At 38.1% G+C, this 22,925-nt stretch overlaps 2 protein-coding genes across 2 annotated transcripts in view; one reads left to right on the top strand and one right to left on the bottom strand.

Moving 5' to 3' along the window:
* The window catches only part of LOC311077606 (uncharacterized protein), a 280,579-nt gene that overhangs the window by 63,233 nt on the left and 194,421 nt on the right, over positions 1-22,925 (top strand). The gene's annotated exons all lie outside the window — the stretch shown is intronic.
* Positions 183-20,467, bottom strand: LOC311097560 (uncharacterized protein; the record flags this gene model as incomplete). Its single annotated transcript, XM_084137351.1, has 6 exons — positions 20,401-20,467; positions 4,605-4,694; positions 3,572-3,634; positions 943-1,005; positions 469-542; positions 183-215 (listed from the first exon to the last, which is right to left on the bottom strand). Exons 1-6 carry the CDS (start codon positions 20,459-20,461, stop codon positions 183-185), a joined length of 384 nt encoding a protein of 127 aa, XP_083993477.1. The 5' UTR covers positions 20,462-20,467.

Raw genomic sequence — 22,925 nt, 5'->3', positions numbered from 1 at the left:
TCGTAAGTGACCATGGTATAAGCGGGTTAATGCCCTTCGAGGTGTCCATTGTCAGGTATTAATGGACTTCGGCGGAGGCCTCCGCTGCGCGTCGGACGGTTCACGCCTCGCCGTCGTCCATTAATACCTGATAATGGACACCTCGTCGGGCATTAACCCTTACATGGATCAACCTGCAATACTTACCACAGAGTCACCAGTCCCTCTTCTGTTGCCTGAAACATAATGTCACGGGAAAGTTTATGATCAAACACACACACAGTCTCTAATGCAGATGACAATCAGTTTTTAAAAGACTCTAGAAGAATCTAGTGCTGTAGAATAGAAACATTATTTTTGTTAACTCATTGATTTCTCTTCACTTTTAGAGAAAGACATTTGTCTAAAATTACATATTTATTTTATCAGATGTTTTTGTCTGTTGTAACAAAATATGAAAAACACACCTGCCCTTTTTTTACGAATCACCCAGAGAATAAGAGCCAGAAGGAGAAGAGCGAATGAAGCGGCAACAACAACAATCACAACCACAGTCACAATCACTGAGAGAGAGAGTATAGAGAGACACCATTAGCAGGACTATATTACTGTGTTTAACCAAATACATAAAAACGGCATATTTAATACCATAATTATCCTTATTTATCATGTAAATTGATGCTTGTGATGATGATTTTATAGAAATTGATATGTTTTAAAAGCCATCTGTACACTAACAGACTGTACCTCATATGTTCACTAAATGAATGTGACATGATTGTTTAGGATTGTCTGGATGAGAATGATGTGTCTGACATTTAATGACAGTTACTTTTTACATTACGGTATTAGTTTTCATGTTTATGATTGTTGGTGATGTACAAGAGAATGGAATTGAGTCAAAATCTGTGATCAGCTGCTCGAACAACGAGTCGGTCAAATGAGGATGATGTTCATACACACCTGGATTCAGAGGGTTTGCTGTGGTATCTGGAATCTGTGTTGTTGCTGTAGCTGATGTTACACCTGTTAAAAACAAAATGGAAATAGAAATATATAATATTTTAATGCATGAACACAATATCAAGGCATTTATTTTACAAACTGCTGTAGTCCAGAGCTACAGTATCAGTGCTGAAAGCTGCTCACACTAACATGGGATGAGTTATGTTCAAAATATCAGAGATCGTAGTTTCCCCGCCTCCTCAGACTCGACGCTTACGGGCGGGTCGCCAGTTTGAGGACATGCAACAGAACGAGCGCAATTGACAATGAAAGCCGAGGAGACTTGGAGACTGTAAGTTGATGAGTTGATTTACTGTATCCGTGTTTTAATAAGCTCTTGTTCATAGAGATGTTTAGATGGATACCGAGGCTTTTTAGGTTGTGATCTGCGATCTCTGACCCAGTTTGTTTGATGGCTGCGATACGCTGTGTTTTCCAGCTATCTGGCATCCCGGGGTGTGGGAATACTATTGGCTGAACTGTCAGTGGGCGGAGTCACGCAGACAAAAACAAAAACAGACTGACTATAAATAATAAGTAAATAACTGGCAGTAGAAGTGTTTTTCAGAGAAACGAGTAGAGTGAAAAAAGTTACAGCACCTTTAATACTGACGTCCTCTGAGGTAATTTTCACTACAATATTCCCCCCACCCCCTTGTTGAGGCTGCAACCCGATTGGTCCCTATCCCTATCCCTAAACTCCGCCCCCTCCGCCCTCTGCAAACAAGTAGTCCAGAGAGTTGTTTATATATATCCGCACACTAACAGACTGTACATCATATGTTCACTAACATATGTATTACTAACGATATTAGTTTTCATGTTAATGATTGTTGGTGATGTACAAGAGAATTTAATTAGAAAGTGATGTAGATTACAAATTAAACATGGCTTGAGTCAAAATCTGTGATCAGCTGCTCGAACAACTCCAGAGAAGATTCATGATTCTAGAAAACTCCACGAGTCGGTCAAATGAAGATGATGTTCATACACACCTGGATTCGGAGAGTTTGCTGTGGTATCTGGAGTAAGTGTTGTTGCTGTAGTTGATGTTACAATTCACACACCCGCGCAATACAGTGCCAGGCGCAACATAAGTGTGTTTTGCTAGTTTCAGCCCCACAGTTTTCATTTTCAAGTCCTGCGACACGTTGTTTAAATAGCAAATGCATTTGTGCCCATCGGTGCACCCATGGGCTGCTGGTCTGTACGAACAAGCACAAGGTGTGTGTTCAAGCGCATTGTCGGTGTGTTGCTATTTTGAGGAACTGAATTAGACTGAGCCACTGACCAACTGAAACCTGCTCTAAAGTCAATGGTGCAATATTTTTTTTTGTTATTTAAAGAGGGTCCACAACGCGCGTACACTTATTACACACACTCTGCTTATTACACGCACAGGGACGTGCAGCAGTCAATGCCAAAAATGTAAAAAAAAAATAAAAAAAAAGGATTACAATGTAAAAGATTATTATTGTGTACATAAAGATATGGTGAATCCGGCTTGTCCCGTAGATTGTCCCTTTAACCACATGTGGTGGGACGTACTGAGTTTCATTTTTAATTAATTTAATGCTCGTGTGTAATATAGTGTCCAATTATATTCCATGAGGGAGCGTATAAAAAGGGATTTGAATGCACCGTTTGTGTGTGTGTGTGTTCACCGCCTGGGCGTCATTGACGGGGACCGCCCATTCCGGTTTGTTTAATCCCTTCCGCTTGAGGTATGTGTTTGGCTAACTAGTTAGCACATAGATTTGTGACTTTATGTAACAGTCATTTGGTTTATAGCATTATGGCGGATGGTTCGTTGCTGGGGGTTGTTGGCGGCGGCTGTTCATACGCCCCTCCTGCATTCCCGTGCTTCTGTTGGCATGGCGATAGTCTTCTGTGTGCGTGACTTGGACTTGCGACCCGCTATGAAATGAAGGTACGTGTAACTACCGCTACTGCCCAACGTTCATTCATAGTTATGTTGGGAGTAATTTTCTGTTTAAATTCTAACAGGAATAATCTGTTCTTGGATACCGTGTGTTCAGTGTGTCCTGCGGGGCGACACTATTTGATGCTTCTGCTTTGTCAATCCTGGTTTCTCCTGGACAACTCGCTCGTCAGCGCGTGTGCGCTCGGTTCATGTGTTTGTGACTCCTGCTTTCCAGCATATATTGTTTATGTGATCGCTGGGTTGCTGGTGAAGTATGAAAGTGGAGTGAATATCCACACAGTTTTGGTGGCCAATTCTTAACCTCAGCGTGGTTTGATGCATGATTCTCAGGTTTATTAATTAAATGTTTTTCTTCTGTAACTTTTATTTAAGTTTCAGTTGTTGTTGTTATCTGTTTTGTTTATTTGGAGACCATTGTGTTAATTTTGTTTCTCGTTATAGGAGCCGAGGCTTCAGGGCCGGCTGCTCATAGGCCCTCGTGTGATTATTATTGTTTATTATTATTATTGGGACTCTGTCACGGAGTGCTGTGTGTTCATGCTTGACCTTATTGGTGTGTGTGTGTGTGTGTGTGTGTGTGTTCAGATACTGATTCTAGAAAACTCCATGAGTCGGTCAAATGAAGATGATGTTCATACACACCTGGATTCAGAGAGTTTGCTGTGGTATCTGGAGTCAGTGTTGTTGCTGTAGTTGATGTTACAACTGTTAAAAACAAAATGGAAATAGAAATATGTCATATTTTAATGCATGAACACAATATCAAGGCATTCATTTTACAAACTGCTGTATGTTTAATAAATCCTCACTATGGGTCCATTCATACACCCGCGCAATACAACGCCAGGCGAGATGCAAGTGTGTTTTGCTAGTTTCAGCCTGACACAGTTTTCATTTTCACGTCCTGCAACACATTGTTTAAATAGCAAATGTATGTGAGCATCTGTGCACCCATGGGTGTTCGGGCGCATTGTATAGGCGGGTCCACAAAGCACGTACACTCTGCTTATTACACACACACTCTGCTTATTACACACACAGGGACGCACAGCAGCACACAAACATGCCAAATATTAAAAATAAAAGGATTACAATGTAAAAGATTATTATTGTGTACATAAAGATATGGTGAATCCGGCTTGTCCCGTAGATTGTCCCTTTAACCACACGCACACGCACACGCACACGCACACGCACACACACACACACACACACCGCAAGCGCAACTGGCTTTTAAAGGGAATGGGAGAGGAGACTCTGACTGGTTTATTTCACGTTTCGCCCACTCATTACTCATTAAGAGAATAAGGATCATGCGGTGGGCGCACAGATAATTTTTCCTGTCGTTAAACTAGCAAAAGTGGATTCAGACGCCCTAAGTGAACTTGCGCCGTGCGCTTTGGACCGTGCGCTTAGATCATTAAAATAGGGCCCTATGATTTATTAATTTATCATGTGAGTGGAGTGAGTTACACTAGCTGTATATTATGATTATTTTGCATCAGACAACAGACTGTACAAGACCGGTCATATGTATCAAAACTCACTGACAAATCTGACTAAAGAGCTTTTTTTGATGATAATATGTGTGATGATAAAGCAGTCTGTGAGAGCCAGTGCAAACCACTGAAGCGAGAGACTGATGATGTGTGACAGTGATCATGTGATCATGAACCTTGTGTAGAAGCTGCTGCTGTAGTTCGGCTTGATGTCTTCTCAGAGTTTGAGCTTCTGACTGGAGTCAGTGTTGTTGAAGCGACTGGAGCTGCAGAAGATGAATGTTCAGACGCATCAGGACATTAACATCATATTTTCATATTGATCATGACATGCAGTTTGTGTTCAATCATCACAGCTTACAGTGGCAGTAGTTGAGAAGAGAGATGTTACTGTATCATTTATTCCTGCTTTATATGAGAGTGAAACACAGTGAGCTGCTTCCCATAAACCTTCAGCTTTCCTGAATCAATGACATTATTAAGCTTGTAATTCCTCAAACTGTCCTCCTACATGGGTCATACTAGACTTTAATAGATTTATGCAATATTTCATATATGACCCATAGGAGGTCAATATTGGGGATTATAAGGATTTTTATGCAGTTTATGACTTTGACCTCTAATATTTTACAATTGCCAAATGTATGAAGCCATCAGAAAGAGTAGAGCCGGTGTGTGAAAGTTTTCACAAATCTGTCAGAAAAGAGTGTTTTCTCACCTGAATACTTGACAGTGTATCTGACTGAGGTCTTGAGTTGATTTCTGTGAGTAAGCTGACATCTCCACTCTCTGTTGTCATCTTCATTCAGGAGTGTTGTAGTCAGAGTGATGATACAGTGATATGGATATGATGATGATAATATCTGATATCTGGAGTCTGTCTTCAGATCAACACCAGCCTGATTCACCCACAACAGCTCAATTCCCTTATAATGAACCCGATCATCACAGGAGAATCCAGTAAATGAATCCAACTGACAGGAGAGAGTCACAGAGCGGCCTGGACTGATCTCAGTCTGTGAGGATGAAGATGATGATGATGATGATGATGATGATGATGAAGACACTGAAACTGAACACAAGACACAAATCACAGACTCTTCAATCATCATCTGAGTTTAAAGGGAGAATCTGCCCTTTTTAAATTGACCAGATAATCTTAAACTTACCATGAAGAACATTCAGATAAACAGGTGCATCAGGTTTTTGTCGTCTGTCATTCACAAATTGTTGGCAGGTGTATAATCCATAATCTTCTACTGTGACGTTCTTGATGTTCAGAGAGCAGTCAGACTCCAGACTCAGTCTCTCATGTCTCTCTGTGTCTTTATTCTTTATCCCTCCAGCAATCAGTTCAACTACTGCTGAATGTCTGAATCTGTTAGCGTAGGTCCATGTAGTTGATTTGCAGTCAGAAAGAGCATTATTACAGAACAGAGAGACATTTTCACCAGAACTGATGAACACATGATCATCATCCACTCCACTGATACCTGAAACACAGTATATCTCAGTGATCATTATGATATAATAAATGAAAACAATAAACCATACCAGCATAAAAACCAGAAGATTCAAATCATACAGTCTTTTTCTGGTGTTTAATTAACATTTATGGATAAACCAAATCAAACGCCTCTTTAAGAAGGAATAAGAAATACCCTGACTCTGAAACAAATTTAAATAATGTAATATCATCATATCTTGAACTCTTGATTTCAGCTTTGTCATAAACATTATGTTCGTCGCGTCTGAACGCGTTGTTGTTGTCTGGAGCTCCATCGATTTGATTTATAATTCTTGATTTTACTCTTTAAACTTACTTACAACAAACATTTTCTACTTTTCCTCACTGAGAAGCACTACTGCTCAAACCTCATAGTTACAATGCGGACTGTTGAGCAGACGCGTCTCAAGCCTATTAGTGATCCAACGCCGGATACTCTTATAGGTTACGTCCGTGGATCACGGCTGAACGCGTCTTCTCAACACTCACTTACAAACATTTTTCGCCTATCGTGTGTCTACTCTACACCCGTACCACTAAAAAGACGGATTATATCTAAGACTTCAGTCATAAATTAGTATTAATATTGTTAGCATCACTGGTAGCGTAGTTGCTAACTTACTGTCCATCTGTTAAAATGGCGAATATATCAGATGTAAGTAGTCTACCTTTTGGTGCAGGTGAAGACACATTTGAGCTGCACGCGGTGCAGTCTGAGCTGGAAGCTGTTGAGAAACAGATCCACGACCTTTTAGTGAGACAAGCCGAACTGATAGACCCAGTGCCGGCCTGAGCCTTTTGGGGGCCCTAAGCAGAATTTGATTTGGGGGCCCCCTCCCACCACGCGGAGTCACCTGTGCTTGACGATTATTGACACAATGTCACTCTATAATGTTACATTATAAATTAATACAATGAGGTTATGTATTAATACAAAATAAATATTTATTAAAAATTAGATACTTAAAAATGTTTTAACTTTTTCTTTACTCTTTTACTAACTCTTTGAAACTTCTGAGAACAAATTGTCACAAAACATATTAAAAAACTTATTTGCAAAATATCCTCAAACGTTTTGCAACACTGCAGTTTGAATGATGTCTTGTATGAACATGACGGAGTATGTTTTTATGTTTCCACTGTTCGATCGCGCCCGCGCCACACACACACACAACATATTCAAGCATTGCAATCTTGACATCGCAGCCTGTTCGTTATAGCCGTAATAAAATATAATAATAAAATAGTCAACCTAACATATAAAAATTACACTGCTCTGTTTAAATAAGCCTACAATTCTTATTCAGCACTGCGTAGCCTTTAGAAGCAACGCTCAACTGTGATGTTTCCAAGCACATTTTTGCGCATGTGAAGAGAGTGATTTTTTTTCCCTCGATATTTGATTTCAAGCACATTTTTGCGCATGTGAAGAGAATGATTTTTTTCCCTCGATATTGGAACGTGGGTGAAGTACAAAGAAGCCTATAATAAAGAATAGTTTACCATCCAAATCCATTGCGAATGTTGAAACATTTTGATTCTAATGAGAGAGATACGTGAGCCCAATGCCGCTTTCACTTTCGTTTTAAATTATTTCGTTTTGGCTTGTTTTTATTTATTTTTTTATTCTTGTTCTGTTCTGAATATCATTAAATTTAAAGGATAAATCATTGATCAAACCAAATTTTTGTGACATGGCTTAACATTACCGTGACTTTGCGCACGAATTGTCTATGCACGCGAGGTTATGCACATGACTCAAACACAGCAGTTGTAGGCAGGTATATTGATCATGAAATCAGAATTTTCTTGTCTTGAATTATTAATCCATTCATTCATTTATGTCACTTGTTTAATTTAATTAATATGTAAAAAAAAAAAAAAAAAAAAAACTCGCTTGGGGGCCCCCTGGTGGCGAGGGGGCCCCAAGCAGCCGCTTAGTTCGCTTATGCCTCGGGCCGGCCCTGGATAGACCGGCGGTTAGCTCTTGAAACATCACGCGCCGATGCACACAAATCAGAGATTAACGTTACTAACCCGCTGATTCCGACCTCGTCTACTCCGTGCGTTACTCAGCATCGGTCCCGAGCGTCGAGGTCGCGATCAGCCATGGTCTCGTTCACTCCGGCTCCAACACGCCACCACGAAGCCTGGATATTTCCGCAGCGGAAGACGCGAGTCAGGTCTAGACCAAGACCCTCTCCGACCCTCCCGGTTTTCGAGTTATCCACACAAAACCGCTTCTCCCCTCTTCGCGAAACCGAACACGATGCTGTGATCATTGGCGATTCCATCGTTCGGCACGTCCACGCTACATTAGGTAAGAGTAAGGTGCACAGTCACTGCTTTCCTGGTGCTCGTGTTTCTGAAATCGCTGCTCACGTTCCCGAGATTCTGAACGATAACGAGCGCGTCGGAACTGTGGTCTTGCACGCGGGAGTGAACGACATCAGGCTGCGCCAGACGGAAGTTCTGAAGAAAGACTTCAGGAATCTGATCGATACGGTACGCAGCACATCGCCTGATATAACGATCATTGTGTCAGGACCGCTTCCCACGTACCGTCTAGGACAGGGATGGGCAACTTCGGTCCTGGAGGGCCACTGTCCTACAGAGTTTAGCTTCAACCCTAATCAAACACACCTGAACAAGCTAATCAAGGTCCTCAGGATTACTAGAAAATTACAGGCAGGTGATTTTTTTTCAGGGTTGGAGCTAAACTCTGTAGGACAGTGGCCCTCCAGGACCGAAGTTGCCCATCCCTGGTCTAGGACATGAAAAGTTTAGTAGATTATTCGCGCTAAATGAATGGTTAACGTCATGGTGCAATGAGCAGAAACTGCTCTTTGTAAATAATTGGAATCTGTTTTGGGAGCGTCCTAGGCTTTTCCGTGCTGATGGCTTACACCCAAACAGATTCTTCTGTCGGATAACATCTCCAAAATGTTAAATACCTTTTGACTAGTAACCAAAAGCCCAAATCATAGTCTCTGCTGCACCAAATTAACTGATATAAATACTAGTGTAGAACATTGCATAGAAATTGTGTCTATTCCTCGTTTAGTGCGATCAAATCATAAATCTACTGCAGGATCTAGGAAAAATCTAATTGTTATTAAAACAGAAAATGTTGCTATTAGTAAACAAAAACAATTTCTAAAGCTAGGTCTTTTAAACATTAGATCACTCACACCTAAGGCAGTTATTGTAAATGAAATAGTCACAGATAATAGCATCGATGTACTTTGCCTTACTGTAACCTGGCTTAAACCAAATGATTATTTCGGTCTAAATGAGTCTACTCCATCAGGATACTCCTATAAACATGAGCCCTGTCTGATTGGTCGTGGCGGCGGTGTTGCAACAATCTATAGAGATTTTCTTAGTGTTACTCAGAAAACGGGTTATACGTTTATTTCATTTGAAGTACTTGTACTAAATGTTACGCTCTTAGATGCTAAAAAAACATCCCTATTATCTTTAGCCTTGACTACCGTATATAGACCGCCAGGACCGTATGCTGATTTTCTAAAAGAATTTGCAGATTTTCTCTCAGACCTATTGGTCAATGTCGATAAAGCATTAATTGTTGGAGATTTTAACATACACGTAGATAATCAAAATGATGCGTTAGGGGCTGCGTTTATAGATTTATTAAACTCCTTTGGGGTTAAGCAAAACGTTACCGGACCAACTCATCGTTTTAATCATACACTCGATTTAATTATATCACATGGAACCGATCCAACCGATATAGATATCATTCCACAAAGTGATGATGTCACTGACCATTACATGGTAACTTGCATATTACGTACTCCTGTAATATATCATGCTGCGCTGCGTTATCGATTAGGCAGAACAATCCTTCCATCCACCATAGATAATTTTTCAAATTGCTTATCGGATCTGTCTCAGATGCTCAGTGAACCCAAACAAACAGATGAACTAGAGGAACTAACCAGCACTATGAGCACCATTCTCTCTGGAACACTGGATATTGTTGCACCTATTAGACTAAAAAAGGTCAGAGAGAAAATTAAAGCACCATGGTACAACAATACTACGCGTGTTCTAAAGAGAGAAACCCGTAATTTAGAGCGTAAATGGAAACAAACTAATTTAGAGGTTTTTAGAATCGCTTGGAAAGACAGTACGTCACGTTATAAAAAGGCCCTAAAAGTAGCCAGGGCTGAGCACCTCCGCAATCTAATAGAAAATAACCAAAACAATCCTAGGTTTTTATTTAACACCGTGGCTAGACTAACAAATAAACAAGCGTCACCTGAACAAAATATTCCGTTACAGTTTAGTAGTAATGATTTCATGAATTTTTTCACTGAGAAAATAGAAAACATTAGAACCACAATTGTAAACGTTCAATCCTCAATCGCGCCTTATAACTCAGCCTCGATTATCACCCCGCAAGAACAATTACAGTGCTTTACAACTGTAGAACAAATAGAGTTAAATAAACTTATCACTTCCTCTAAAACAGTGGTTCTCAACCTCTCCTGCAGGGACCCCCTGACAGGCCATGTTTCTGTTTTAACCCTGAAATGGCACACCTGATTCAAATAATTAAAGGCTTAATGAGTAGTTGACTAATTGATTAAGTGACTAATTCCTACTCTTCCTATACTCATTAATTGAATCAGGTGTGCCATTTCAGGGTTAAAACAGAAACATGGCCTGTCAGGGGGTCCCTGCAGGAGAGGTTGAGAACCACTGCTCTAAAACAACAACATGTTTATTAGATCCCATACCAACTAAACTACTGAAAGAAGTGTTACCTATAGTGGAAGAGCCTCTCCTCAATATTATTAACTCATCTTTATCTTTAGGTCATGTTCCAAGAACATTTAAACTGGCAGTTATAAAACCACTCATTAAACCACAATTAGACCCAAATAACCTAGCAAATTATAGACCAATTTCAAATCTTCCTTTTATGTCTAAAATACTAGAAAAAGTTGTGTCTGCCCAACTAGGCTCTTTCTTACAAGAAAATGACATCTATGAAAAGTTTCAGTCTGGATTCAGGCCGCACCATAGCACTGAAACTGCGCTCGTTAAAATCACAAATGATTTACTCTTAGCTTCTGACCAAGGCTGTATCTCAATACTAGTTTTACTTGATCTTAGTGCTGCGTTCGATACTATAGATCACACAATACTCTTAGATCGACTACAAAATTATACTGGTGTTCAAGGACAAGCATTAAGCTGGTTCAGATCATACCTATCTGACCGCTACCATTTTGTCTATTTAAATGGAGAAAAATCGATCATAACTCCAGTAAACTATGGAGTGCCGCAAGGATCTGTGTTAGGCCCTCTATTATTCTCAATATATATGCTGCCACTTGGAAATATTATAAGGAAACATGGAATTAGTTTCCATTGTTATGCTGATGACACTCAAATATATATTTCATCACGGCCGGATGAAAACGCTAAATTATCCAAATTGACAGAGTGTGTTAAAGATATAAAAGACTGGATGACGCGCAATTTTCTTTTATTAAATCCAGACAAGACAGAGGTACTAATCATCGGCTCAAAAAACCGCCCACAAAACCTCTCACAATACAACTTTAACATAGTAGGATGTCCTGTTACACTGTTAGACCTTACCGGGTTTTTTTACAGTAAAATACTGGCAACACTGTTGCCAGTAAAATACTGTTAATTGTACAGTTCTTTACTGTATTCTAGTTTGTTTCTGTAAAAATGCACTAAATTCTAATTCAAATGAACTAATTACACTTGCAGAAACTGACTGCCTTAAATTGACCAACTGTCATTTAAATGTATTAACTAAAATTTAATAATGTGAGCAAAGTATTACTGTGAACTTCTTTCATTTGAGACCACTAAAAAACTATTGCACATAAAGAGATTTCCACTGGACCAGCAACTACACAGTCACTGCCTGTTAAATAAAGCAACATGCAGCGTATCATCAATGTCTCTAGATCTTCTCCTGGACTGAAGCACAGGCTCTACTCTTCACCACAACGGTGACCCAAAAAATAAATTTTACAGTAAACTACTGGCAACAGTGTTGCCAGTATAAACCTGTTTTATAACTTACAGTTTATTACTGTTAAAATACATTTTGTGGGTGTGACTTTTTATCTTACACTGTTAACCCTTTCAACCCCACAGGGAAATCCACACTACAACGAGTAAAAAGTAACATTGAGACAGTGTTGCAGTGAGATAATAAAGTGAATATGTAAGTGATAGTTGAGCATTAGTGATGAACACCTGCTGTTAATAAGCAGAATCACTGAAGAAAAGAGAAACACAAGAACAGAAAATAGAGGAACACAATAACTACAACTGACTTCCAGCCATTACACATTATTACACTTTTTATTAACCAGTATGACTTTATTTCTGTCATACAGAAGTTGTTATTAAAAATGTTTGTTTGAAGTTACCATTATAGAGATCAGTGCTTGCTTTAGTTGGGATGCTGATGCTAAACTATTAGTTTTTCCGTTGCTGCTTGAGCTGTGTTTTTGCAAGTCACACTTGTGCACACACACAGTTTATGAATGATTGCGGTTGTAATGCTTATGATGACAAAATCATCATATTGCCTGTTCATTCACTTAGGAATTAATTCTTATTAATTCAGAGTTTTATCCTCAATCAAAAGTGTTACATTAGCACTCCTGTGAAACTACAGCAATAAATTACTATGACTAATTTTTTTTAACACATCATGCATAAACCAAAAAAAAAAAAAAAAAAACAGAGCTACACTATGTTTTTGAAACACAGAGATATCACAATTTAGCACATTAATCTCAACAATGGTGGCAATATTTCTTTTTTTTAATTATTCATGCAGCAGTGCATGCTGGGAGTTTTATATTATCCTGGAACCCAGCATGCATTGCGACATAAAACTGTTCACCATTGTTGAGATTCATATGCTGATTGTTGATATCTGTGTGTGTCTGAGTCAAGCAGGAGTAAAATAAAATTGAATGCACTATATGATTATGATATTTTTCAGAAGAGCTGATTACAGAAATATTGATTTAATTTCGTAGATACACAGATTTATGCTAAATATGAAATACTCATAATTTCAATGAATATATACAGTAAAAATCTGAAAATCAGATAGTCCAAGATGATTGTGACATCATCACAGAAGAATAAAAACACCTGATCAGCTACTTCTTGACTTTTTCTTGCCATATCAAATGTGCTTTATAAACACAGTTAAAGCAGTCAGAGAGAGATGAAAGTTAAGAAGTCCAGGGACAAGAGACCAACTAAAGCAAATACTGATCTCCATCATGGTGACAACAAATTTTATTATTAACTAAATCTCTGTTAATTTTCAACAAGAACTTTTGTACATGTATGAAAGAAATAATCGTAAACTGGTTTGTAAACTGGTTTCACACTCAGTGTTGCTGGAAGTCAGTTGTAGTTTTTGTGTTTCTCTTTTTTTTTGTTCTTGTTTCTCTGTCCTTCAGTAATTCTGCTTATCAGGTGTTCATCAGTGTCTCAATTCACTCACTTCTTTTCATTCAAGTGGACTATATTAGTGAACTAATGTAGGGAATAGTGAATGAGGGTATAGGGTGTGATTGGGAAAACAACCTCTTATTGTCGACTTTGAGCGCTGTTAATTCACAGTATATTCCTGTAGGCTAGTTTTGTTTTCTACGGTATATTACTGTTTTAATGGAATATGGTATTATATTGTCAGAATTTGGCCTTTTTTTACAGCAAGGGCTAACAGTGTACTTTATCCTCTACAGTAAAAGACCTGGGTGTTATACTTGACTGCAACCTGTCTTTTGAAAATCATATTTCATATGTTACAAAAACAGCCTTTTTCCACCTTAGAAACATTGCTAAGCTACGTAATATGCTATCTGTTTCTGATGCAGAAAAGTTAGTTCATGCGTTCATGACCTCGAGACTAGATTACTGTAATGCTTTATTAGCTGGTTGTCCTGCATCCTCAATAAACAAGATACAGTTAGTCCAAAATACCGCCGCTAGAGTGCTTACTAGATCAAGAAAATATGATCATATAACACCAATTTTATCATCACTACATTGGTTACCTATAAAGTCCCGTATTAATTAAAAGGTATTGCTACTGACTTATAAAGCCCTAAACGGCTTAGCTCCAGTTTATTTAAAGGATCTTCTATCGCCCTATAATCCATTGCGCTCTTTAAGATCAATAAATTCGAGGCTTTTGGTCATACCTAGGATATCCAGATCATCCAAAGGAGGGAGATCATTTTCACATTTAGCTCCAAAACTCTGGAATAGTCTTCCTGATACTGTTCGTTGCTCAGACTCGCTCTCCCAGTTTAAAACTAGATTAAAGACGCATCTCTTCAGCCAGGCATTTATATAATACTTTTAATCTTACAGATAAATCCGGTCTCTAGTTCATAAACGCCAGAGGAGAACTGGCCCCCGACTGAGCCTGGGTTCTCCCAAGGTTTTTTTTTTTCTCCATTAGGTCACCTGATGGAGTTTTTTCGGTTCCTTGCCACTGTTGCCTTTGGCTAGCTCAGTTGGGGATACTTAATTTAATCAATCAATCAACAATACTATTGATCAGCATTACCAAACGTGGACGTTTTACACTAGAAACAAACACTGATGTACTATTTTATTTAATACTGTGAAGCTGCTTTGATACAATCTGCATTGTGAAAAGCGCTATATAAATAAAGTTGACTTGACTTGACTTGACTTGACATTACTGGACGGCACAGGATTAGTTGATCCTCCTCTTCAACCGTAGAAAATACACTAATAACTGACCTTAAAAGCTCTTTATCTGTTCTGTGTTTCTCTCTTTCCTTCAAACTCACCCTACTGTGACTTATGCACAGCTAAATACAAAATAACAATTCAAAACCCACAAAGAATATTTGTGGAACAGTTCCCAAAGGAAGGAGCAAAACTCAGGGAAGGTTTGCTGGGATCAGTAGTTCACTCTCCATCCAGACACAGTCGTGATGATACTGTACTTCTGTTCTCTGACCACACAACATCACTTCACTGAGCTGAACACTCGTTGTGTGTTTGATAGTAAGTTTATGATCAATCATGAGCTGAGTTTGGGAAGTAGTTAACAGTGAATTTGATCATGATTAGGGCCCTCTCAAGTAAAAGTCATGACAAAATAATGCATTAATAAATCATTTAATACAATATGATTAAACATGCACTAGGAGAATTTTTGTATTCCTTTACACCACCAGTACAACAAAACAAACAAACAAAAGATAAAGGTTATTTGTAGTTCTTTTATTATTTATTTACATCATTAAACATTGACTCAGCAGTCAACATTTATTAGATGAAAATGCCAGCATTGGTAGCAACACAACTAAGGCCCTGTCCCAAATGGCACCCTAAGCACTCGTGGTCTTCCTCTGAGTCTGCACTTTCGTGACGTAATGCCGCTTTGACTGTCGGGAAGAAGTCTGCTGCGGAGTCCGCATCAGCGTGGGCTCGGCCAAAGTGCGCATCAAGGGCGCAAATCGACCACATGGGGGTGCTCGCGAGCACCCTTCTGAGATCTAAAAATGACAAATGGGACACACTGTGGTCTCATGGACTTAACGGACACGCGCACGCGGCAGCCATTGTAAGTCCACAAGACCGAAAGTGCACATGAAGTGTGTCATTTGGGACAGGGCCTAACACGCCGAGAGCACCTATAGTGCGCCACTAATAAGTGTCTCACCAGAAACAAACCCTACATACTGTAGTTCCAGGAAAAAAAAGTTATGAGTAGCGCCCCCAACAGTTGTTTATGGGGGAAGGCTAACTTGAGTTCTTTTAGATCTAGTATTCAATCAAACGGGCCCAGATGAGGGCTTCATGGGCGGCAGAAAAACATTAAAGTTAAACACTAAAAGGTCAAGAGCCCAACTAAAGCAGACACTGATCTCCATCATGGTGACATCAAACTTTATTCTTTTCAATAAAACTTCAACTTCTAAACCTCTGTTAATTCTCAATAAGAATGTTAGTATGAAAGAAATAAAGTCTGGATTGTAATAAGTGAAGATGCTGATATCCTGAGAGATCTGTTAGTGTTTAATGTTCTGTTGGGGTTTAAAGTGTTTCTGTATGGTGTGTTTTGTGTGTCACCATTGTGTTGAAGAGTAGAGCCTGAGATTCAGTTCAGTTCAGGATGAGCAGAGAAACACTGATGTTATGCTGCATGTTGCTTTATTTAATTGACAGTAACTGTGTAGTTGCTGATGCAGTGACGTATAGTCACAACAAATCATGCATATAATTAACTGCATGTTTTTCAGTAAAAAATTTCAGAAAATAAATGTGAAATAACTGTGTTTTAACTGTGTGTTTCTGTTAAAATTTTTATGGATTTTTCTGTAAAAGTATTTTGCACTTATTTAAATTAGAATATTTTACTTTATTTTTACGGTTTTTGTTTGACAGCCGCAGCTGACAGTCATTGCCCGTTTTTTTACGATTTTATTTTTTACAGTGTAATTGTAACTCAATACATTTCAAGTCACGCTAGTCACCACCCAGCCAGCAATGACATGTGGGGCCCAAATGGGTCTGACAGGTCCCACTTTTAGTACGTCTGGGCTTCCACGGCTTGCCCCAATGTGGATCCCGGGTGCAAGCCCATAATGGGGCCCACATTTGCCGCCCATGAAGCCCTCATCTGGGCCCCACATGTCATTGCTGGCTGGGATGTTACCAGAGAAATGTTGTTCACATTTTACGGTCTCTATTCCTCGTGCTCTCTCGACCGGTCAGTCGGGTTACATCAATATAATTAAAATCAGAAAACGGTTTAGATCAAATTCAATTTATTATTGGTAGTTATTAGTCTATTTTCCATATTTAATTAGAGTATAGATCTATTAAATTAATGGCAAAATAATCTTGCACCGTTCTAATTATTTGTCATGAATAGGTGCTCTCGGCGTGCTAGTTGTGTTGTTATACGGTAATGCTGGCATTTTAATCTAATATATGTTCACTGCTTTGGTAAACCGAATTGATAATTATAGTCATGTTTGCATGAGTTTAAATTGGGAATTTCCCAGGAAATGATGTACAGTAATTAACTGTATTGTTTTGTTTTTTTAATTGTATATGCTTCAATTAACTTGTGTACGTGGCATATTTGATTGTAAATGTGCCTCGTGTGTGTCTTTACAGGTATGTTTGGGCTTTATTTTGAGTCTATATGTTTAATGATGTAAATAAATAATAAAATAACTACAAATAACCTTTTTCTTTTTTTCTTTTTTTTTTTTTTTACTGGTGGTGTAAAGGAATACAAATATTCTCCTAGTGCATGTTTAATCATATTTTATTAAATTATTTGTTAATGTATTATTTTGTCATGCCTTTACTTGCCCAGCCAACACTTTAATCTCACAGTGATCTCACCATGTGGGCACAAGGTCATCAATGTGAGTCACAGTGAGCTAAAAGTGTAACTCTAAAAGTGTAACTCACAGCGCACTCTCTGTGGCCACAATATGAGCTCATCCCAGATAGAAATGTTGTTGTTCTGTCAATGTTGTTATGTTCTTGTAATGGTTTCTGTAGATCATTTTATTTTTGTTACCAGAATGTTCTCCTAAAGAATGGATAACACTCTAAAACATTTTAAACATGTTTAGTCCTAACATTGATAGAACATTATCCCCTAACATTCTTATAAAGTTTTAGTGGAAAGTTTCCCAGCAGACACAGGACTGAACCTGAAGTTTGTTCTGAACGTAGGCTAATAGTTTGTTTGGTGTTTGTCATTTGCCCATCATTACCACCAGTGTTTTAACCCTTAATCACTGTTCGAAAAGGATAACACTTAAGGTGTTTGGGGTCATTTTGAAGTTTTTTACCTATTTACTGCACAATTACATAACTAGGCCATAAATTGGCTCATGAAAAATGATTTTTTAAAGAAAAAATCACTTAAATGATGATATTAATTCAATCTAAATGGTTTTTGGGCATTGCTCTATGTGTTAGGGATAGAATACTGCCATCTAAAGGTTAGTCGAAAAAACTTATTTCTTATGGGAAAGGAATTAAAGTGCAATGGCCAAATGTATCCAATAGAGGGCCATAGAGAACCATTCATTCACTCATTTTCACTTCTCCTCACAAATTTGATATATATATACATATATATATGTGAATATTTATTTAAACATTTTGAAAAACATAAAAAATCTAATTATTATTATTATCAAATTAATTATTATAATTATATAATATTAATTATATAATTATTATCAAATTATTATACATACATTTGCAGAAACATTACAAGTCACCATGACATGACTGTGTGTGTGTGTGTGTGTGTGTGTGTGTGTGTGTGTGTGTGTGTGTGTGTGTGTGTGTGTGTGTGTGTGAAAAAGCTTGTTCCATGTTGCATATGTGACATTTTTCAGATTTATGCCAGTTTAGTTGATTTTATTTGCCAATTTCTATAAAAATGCTCTCTGTTGCAGTGACATACATGTGTGTGTTTGTGTGTGTTTGTGTGTGTGTGTGTATGAGATAGAAAGTTCGTTCCACTTTGGGTTTATGCTCTAGGACCAGACCTTGATTTAAATGTAATTTTTTTTAGATTTATGCCAGTTTTGTTTATTTTATTTGCCAATTTCTATAAAAATGCTCTCTGTTGCAGTGACATACATGTGTGTGTTTGTGTGTGTTTGTGTGTGTGTGTGTATGAGATAGAAAGTTTGTTCCACTTTGGGTTTATGCTCTAGGACCAGACCTTGATTTAAATGTACTTTTTTTTTAGATTTATGCCAGTTTTATTTATTTTATTTGCCAATTTCTATAAAAATTATCTCTGTTGCAGTGACATACATGTGTGTGTTTGTGTGTGTTTGTGTGTGTGTGTGTATGAGATAGAAAGTTCGTTCCACTTTGGGTTTATGCTCTAGGACCAGACCTTGATTTAAATGTAATTTTTTTTAGATTTATGCCAGTTTTGTTTATTTTATTTGCCAATTTCTGTAAAAATGCTCTCTGTTGCAAAAACATACATTTGTTTGTTTGTTTATGTGTTTTTGTGTGTGTGTGTGTGTGTGTGTGTGTATGAGATAGAAAGTTCGTTCTACTTTTTATTTATGCTCTAGGACCAGACCTTGGTTTATATGTAGAAATTTTCAGATTTATAATGGATTTAATTTTATTTTTTTGACAAACAAAATTAAAAAAAGTCATTTTTTTCATTTTCCCATTCATTTTCAATGTGGGGTCATTTTGACCCCAAACACCTTAAAAGGTAAATTTTTTTTTACACACCTTTAGAACAACCAAATCAAGCCCAGTTTTTTTTGTGCATGTTTAGATAGATTATTTAGGAAAAGTCACAGTGTTTCGTGCCCCTGAGATGAAGGTAACATTTTTAAAAAATGAAAGAAAAGTCCAGTGGGGTCATAATGACCCCAAACACTGATTAAGGGTTAATCAGAAAATATGGAGTATTTATTATAAAAACAAAAACTGTGCACAATAAGATTTAAATGTCTTCAACGAGACAAACACAAACCTCAAGAATCAACTTGTGAATCTCAATAACGGTGACGTGCTTCATGCAGCAATGCATTCTGGGTGCATCATACAAAACTAATCAGTGGCTCCCAGAATGCATTGCGGCATAAAGCACGACACCGTTATATAGATTTACGCGCCAATTCTTGAGGTTTGAGTGTGTCTAAGTTAAACTGTAGTTCAAAATATTTAGTGTTTTTATACACATTTTTTATTAACATTTTTTTGGATGTCATTCTATAGAAACATTAATATAATCAATTATATGAAATTAATAACACATTTGAAAGTCTAGAAGAGATCAGCTGATCAGAGCACAACATGATTATGTCATTATCATCATCATCAAGTAGATGATGTATACAACATGTTATATTATAGTTCTGCGTCAGGATCACAAGCATATTTATATTCTGATGTAGCACAACTTGAACAGCGTGTGTGACTTTTCCAGAAGTCAGAGAACGGAGGTGCAGTCAGGGTACTTCTTATTCCTTCTTAAAGAGGCACTTTGATTTGGTTTATCCATAAATGTTAATGAATGCATTAACTACTATTAAGGCTGCCGCTATTCATGCGTGAATCCATAATGACTCCATCGTTCGTGCTTTCAATTATCATTAGTATCAAACTATTAGTCTTTATCGGAGAGCTGTTCAAATCACTGACACACTCTTAATATTAAGATAATTCTTCATCATCAGATGTTTGAGTGACACTATGTCCAGTATCAGGAATAATACAGTATGATCTGTGTGTATCAATACACAACTCTGAGATCACAACGTGAATGTGTGCAAGAATAAACTGAGCATGTTCAAATTAACTCTTTCCAGACTAATTCCACTAAATGTCTTTAGAGAAAATACAGATTTCTTTACCTGTGAGAAGTGAAGAGAGAATGATCAGTCCCAGCAGACACAGATCACACTTATCAGCCATTTTGTGTTTCTGTCAGTCTTTCTCTTCATTATATATAGTTACAGCTCTTCCTTTAAACATCATCAGCTCCTCCTCTGGTTGGTTACTTCCTCTGATCTCTTCAACTGAGTGTTTAGTCCTGACTCGATGACACAGCTGAAGAAGCGATCAGAAAGATCTCTGGTGTAAAACTGTGTTGACTTTGAAAAGCTCTGGATCAGAAAGTGAGCTGAACTGTACAGTGGCGTCCAGAAACCAACCAAGTCCATAAAGAAGTATTATGTCTGACACTGAACAAAGAGCTTTGAATGAACAGTTCCACACAAATTAATACAAACATATATTTATCCTCTCATTAGCTATGTTTCCATCACCCTGTTTTTATGCATATTTTGAAGGATCACATCAGAAACGAGTGATGGAAATGCAAAATTTATAAACTTTACGTTTGGATGGAAACCCAGCTATTGTAGCTACTGATTATTTGTCAGAGAAAACAATTTCAACATAATGAAATATAGTTATTTTTAAGTGACCCAATACAGTGTCCTCAGATTTGTATGTTTTTTAATAATTTTTTCATTTTTTTCATTTACACTTACACTTTTTTTCATCACATCACTAACACATTGTGTTGCTATATGGGTGTGTGCCATGAAGCTTTTATTAGGCTACTAAGTTTGTGCTTGTGAAACCACAAATTCACAACCTCCTTATCAGTGTTTCACTGATAAATGCGTCAAGATCACACTTCATCTATATATACACAGCAAAAACTCCAGTGTTAAATTAACTCTCCTGGTTATTTATTTCAGACCACACTCAAAAGTGTTAAAATAAGGGTACATAAAAAGTCAAAAGCCCAACTAAAGCAAACACTGATCACCATAACGGTGTGATTTTCTCCTTCAGTGATTCTGCTTGTTAACATCAGGTGTCTTCAATAATTGGTCTCTTCAATATAACTATATCTTAAATATAACTTTAACACTGCTTCACTGTTATTTTAACTCTCTTAGGGGCACAACACCATTTTCAACGTTAAACTTTTTACGTTCATTTACACGACAATGGTGTTTTGGGGCCTGATAACGCAAATGTTTGAAAACAGGTTTCAAAGTGCAAGTTTTGGAAAACAGTCTACTTGTAAACAATCAAAATGTAAATCTCTGAAGACGATGGGGTCATGCACATATGTATTATGTGTTCAGTCTATAGTGTTTCATCGCCATCTGATGGCCTGGCAGCAGAATACAGCATTTTTAGTCGTTTTCGCGGATCCGGGTGAATGGGGGTCGTTTTGACAACGGTGTCGCCTGTACCTGGGAAACTCAAAGAAAAGACTCCCCGTTTAAGCATAACTGGGTTGTAACAACCAGACAAGAGAAAAGGTGATCAGGTGGTGTTGGTTATGTTTCGACATAGTCATTATTTGACCTGAATGACTGAACTAATTTATAGTCTCTATCTCTGTAGCACCTCTGAGTGTGTCACTTGTTAGGGCTATGCCCATGTAAGCCACATCCGCATGTCTCACTCTCCTGCTGGAGCAAGCACAGTGCTTAAGGGTCTGCAACTGAAAAAGATGTCTCTCCCCTGTGGCTATCAGGGACAATTATTGAGCAAATCACTCTCTAAAGAGCATCTTTAGTCAGTGGTTGTTTTACAGCCCCGCACCAATGTGTGTGTCACTTGCCAGGGCTGTGCCCACGCAAGCCGCATACATCAAGGATGAACACTCATGGCAAAGCGCAAGTCTCGCCTCTCTGCGCTCGCGTTCTGCAGTTCAGCAGCGACCCAGTCCCCGAAGCAACGCCGCACCTCCGCCAGGCCAAACACTACTTCTATGATCACCAGTCCCTGACCCAGCGTGGCGATCTGCTGTCTGAACTAATTCAGCCCTTAGCCACCCGGCCGAGGCTTGGAAAGCTATCCTCTGTGTGTCAAAATGGGTTCTGGGTTCTGGCCAATTCCCTCACAGACCACCCCGCTTCATGGACATAGTCAATGCTTCAGGCATGAAGCACGTGGCTCACGTCCTCTGCACTGAAGTACTGAGCTTACTGGTGAAAATGCTGTCAAGCTTCTATGGCCTGTAAGATATTTGTATTTGTAGTGATTCGTCAATTTAGCTCAAAGGAATTATTAATTATTTATAGGGAATTCGAAAGAGTCACTTATTACAACCGAGCAAATGACTCGTTCGCGGTTCATTTGAACTGGCTGTAACTATCAACTCTGCAACGGATGTAAATATCGTGAAACACTATAGTTAGCAAGGTAACTTAGATCAGAAGTTTAAGACAATAAATTTGCAAGCAGATAACACAAGTGATCTCCTTTCAAATACAAACAAATACTTTATTGATTATATAGGCTACTAACACATAAAGCTAATATCTAACACAAACACACGCACACACACATTCATACGAGTTGCAGAAGGAAAAAAGTTTTAAGAGTGAGTTTAAGAGTGAGATGATGA

This window comes from Abramis brama (assembly GCF_963993115.1).
Source record: "Abramis brama genome assembly, chromosome: 1".
In the NCBI taxonomy this organism is placed as follows: domain Eukaryota; kingdom Metazoa; phylum Chordata; class Actinopteri; order Cypriniformes; family Leuciscidae; genus Abramis; species Abramis brama.
Note: the sequence above shows the minus strand (reverse complement) of the source record. Positions and strands in the feature narration are given on the sequence as shown.